The 3,264-nt window shown below is 52.5% G+C and overlaps 1 protein-coding gene across 1 annotated transcript; it reads right to left on the reverse strand.

The window, feature by feature from the left end:
* Nucleotides 1-353: 353 nt before the first annotated feature.
* Nucleotides 354-1,972, reverse strand: LOC123089602 (short-chain dehydrogenase TIC 32 B, chloroplastic). Its single transcript, XM_044511235.1, has 3 exons — nucleotides 1,236-1,972; nucleotides 864-1,080; nucleotides 354-738 (listed from the first exon to the last, which is right to left on the reverse strand). Exons 1-3 carry the CDS (start codon nucleotides 1,829-1,831, stop codon nucleotides 550-552), a joined length of 1,002 nt encoding a protein of 333 aa, XP_044367170.1. The 5' UTR covers nucleotides 1,832-1,972; the 3' UTR covers nucleotides 354-549.
* Nucleotides 1,973-3,264: the final 1,292 nt, after the last annotated feature.

Genomic DNA, 3,264 nt, shown 5'->3' on the forward strand with positions numbered 1-3,264 from the left:
GAATCTCACTGACAGAATACAGGAGTTTGGCTTGCAAATAGTACTCCTACTAGTGAAACAACCCTGCTATACGTACGACGAATTCTCATCCCACACTCATACGATTAGAGACAGCCCAAGACAATTCAGTTTGTGGGCCACAACATGCATCAAGTTTTACTGTCGTACAGGTGTCCCACGAAAAAGTATCGCATGCAGAGCAATTTCGCTAGTGAAACACAGTATACATGTATGTAAATGCTTACATGTCACCAACCCAAGTCAATGACCCTCTCCATGCAAAAAAAAAAGTCAATGACCCTCTAGTCTAGTGTATATATACAACAAGATGTACCACTATAATACCGTATGTATGTAATACACATGGATCTCACAGTCCGAGTTCTTTCTTATAGATGATCTTCACTCTGTGACAAACACGATCACTGATTGGCTACTGATTACTAGTACTATAATATGAATATGTGCATGTTACATCCTGGCTTGAAGCAGAACAAACCAAGGGAGGAATATGTTTACACGGTTGATGGACACAAACTAGTCGGATGCTCAGATGTTCCTGTCCTTGTGTTGACTCGAGCCGCTGATCATGTCCTCCGACGCCTGCCAGAGCCGCGCGGCCTCGCGGCGGCTTGCGGCGGCCGGCGACGGCAGCGCCTCGTTGCAGTCGGCCAAGTAGCGGCCGGACACGCCGGCCAGCCTCGGGTGCACCGCCGCGTAGCACGTGGTCGCCGCAGCCTGCACGCGAGAAGAGAGGGCGTCAGCAACGAGGAGCGAGCGGCGCATTAACTGCGAAAAGCAGAGCCTTGCCCTCCGGCGCGGCGCCGGCAGAACAGAGTGCAGTTGATTAATGGTTACTTAACCTGTGGGATGGTCTTGAGCAGCTTGGACAGCAGCGCGAAGACGAGATCTGTGATGAGGCCCTCTCGGTCGCGGTTCAGGCGGGTCCGGACGATGCCCGGGTGCACGCAGTTCACCGTCACGTCCGCGCCCATCTCCTGGAGGCGGGCGGCGAGCTCCTTGGTGTGCAGCACGTTGGCGAGCTTGGACACCGCGTAGGCCTGCGTCGCGTCGTAGGGTCTGGACGCACGTACGTGCACATGCACATGCCAAGCTTGATTAGCGGCAGACTAAACAATGGCGATCGATCAGGTGAGGATAATAAAACTAACTAATGGTGCTTACTGTCAGTCGACAGAGTTAGGTGAAGGATCGATGAAAGATGCGATGCTTACATCTTGCGGCGGGTGACGAGCTGGAGGTAGTCGGCCCAGTCGCCGGAGAACCAGCCGTGGACGCTGGACGACACGTTCACGATGCGGCCCTGCACGCCCGTGGACGCCGCCGTCTCCGTCATCCTCCCGAGCAGCAGCTTCGTGAGGAGGAAATGGCCGAGATAGTTGGTGGCGAAGGTCATCTCGACGCCGTCCTCGGACAGTGCGAGCTGGCCGTGGGAGAACTTGCCGGCGTTGTTGATGAGGAGGTGGAGGGGCAGGCCTAGGGAGAGGAAGTGGCTGGCGAAGGCGCGCACGGAGGCGAGCGAGCTGAGGTCGAGGTGCAGCACGAGGACGTCGGCGCCGGGGCACTCGGCCAGGATGCGCGCGCGCATGTCCTCGGCCGCCTTGACGCTCCGCGCCGGGATGACCACCCTCGCCCCGCGCTTGGCCAGCACCCGCGCCGTCTCCGCCCCGATCCCCGACGTGGCGCCGGTGATGATGGCAGTGAGCGAGCCGAGGTCCGGGCACGCCGCCGTGACCTCCTCGGCGGTGGACTTGGAGCCGAACCCGCTGGCGCCCGGGGAGCCGAGCAGGTACCTGGCCGCCTGCAGCATCTTCGGCCCCCACTATCGGCTACACAAACCGGCCGGCCACCGCGTCCACGGCGCACGTCGATCGACGCTCGGCACGGCCGCGGAGCTAGCTTGGCAGAGAAGAGAGCTAGGGAGCGTGGCTGTGGACCGAGATGAGGAAGTTATGGCGCCGGCCCGAGATATATAAAGCTCGGGGACCTCCAAGCCCAAGTACGCTGCGACGGACGGAGCTAATTTAATTCTTCTCCCCGATGATTTGATAGCATTGACTGCGAGGCGCCCGTGCAAATTACCTCGGTCGGAAGGACGTGCGGGGCGTGTCCGTGGCCGATCGGTGCCGCTACTTTCCGTCAATGCGCCGCCCGCCCACTGCTGACATTCATCGCAACGTTTTTCCGTCCGGGCATATCAGGCCCTTTTCATCTAATCATCTATATCTATCTCTATTCTCTGTCTCTATCTCTATATCTATCTCTATTCTCTATCTCTATCTCCATCTCTATCTATATCTATATCTGTACCTACCTACTAATAAAACACGAAGTGCTTCCGTCGGTTCACCGTCGCGTCATTTTACAAATAAAAGAATCCTCTGTTTTTTTTAACTTAACCCACAGTTCACGTTTAAGTCACTGACAAACTATTTCTTCGTTTTAACAGAAATCCCTTGACTTTTCGCTTCAATCCGTAGCTTAACTAAAATAAGATTATTCATATATTTTAAACTGTAACTCCCATTCTAACATGTTATATATAAAATTTTATTAGAAAATGTGTAGGATCTAATTATAATATTATTTTTAGCTGTTAAATATTTCTTAAATATTATTTTTGGTGCAAACTTAATCTATAGTGAAAGGTCCGTTTTTATTTCGTACCGACGGTGATCCGAATTTCAAATATATACCATTAAAACCAGATTGAGAGGAAAGAAAATATCAATAACTACGGATGCACACTCTCAAAAACCTAGCGGAGGAAACAACATATTTCTCATTTTATTCTCGGAGAGAGAGGAGGGGGGGGGGGGGGACCTTTTCATATTTAAATCCAACAATATACTTTTTGTATCATATAACAAAGTATATCTTGTTTGGTTTACTGGTGACCAAAGTTTGGTCTAGAATTCGAGAGGGCCCACTACACTTCCGTAGGCTGCAGCCGGCAGCTGCTGGGATGATGGATCCATCGGCTGAAATAAGCAAAGGGTGCCATTACCACCACTGCACTTGGCATTTAGATGTCGATCAATGGGTATGGGTTTATCTGGATGTGTACGATGGAAGGGTGTGTTTTGGTTCCCATGCTCTGGAACGCTGAAATTTGGCCGCGAGCTGTGTATCGCAAACAGTATTGTCGTTGCATATCAACGTACGCCGCCCCGGTTGCCGGACATGACAATTGATCCATGTCGGGTCCGCCCAGGAGACGCACACACAAAGTCAAGTCAAATG

This window comes from Triticum aestivum, chromosome 4B (assembly GCF_018294505.1).
Source record: "Triticum aestivum cultivar Chinese Spring chromosome 4B, IWGSC CS RefSeq v2.1, whole genome shotgun sequence".
NCBI lineage: Eukaryota > Viridiplantae > Streptophyta > Magnoliopsida > Poales > Poaceae > Triticum > Triticum aestivum.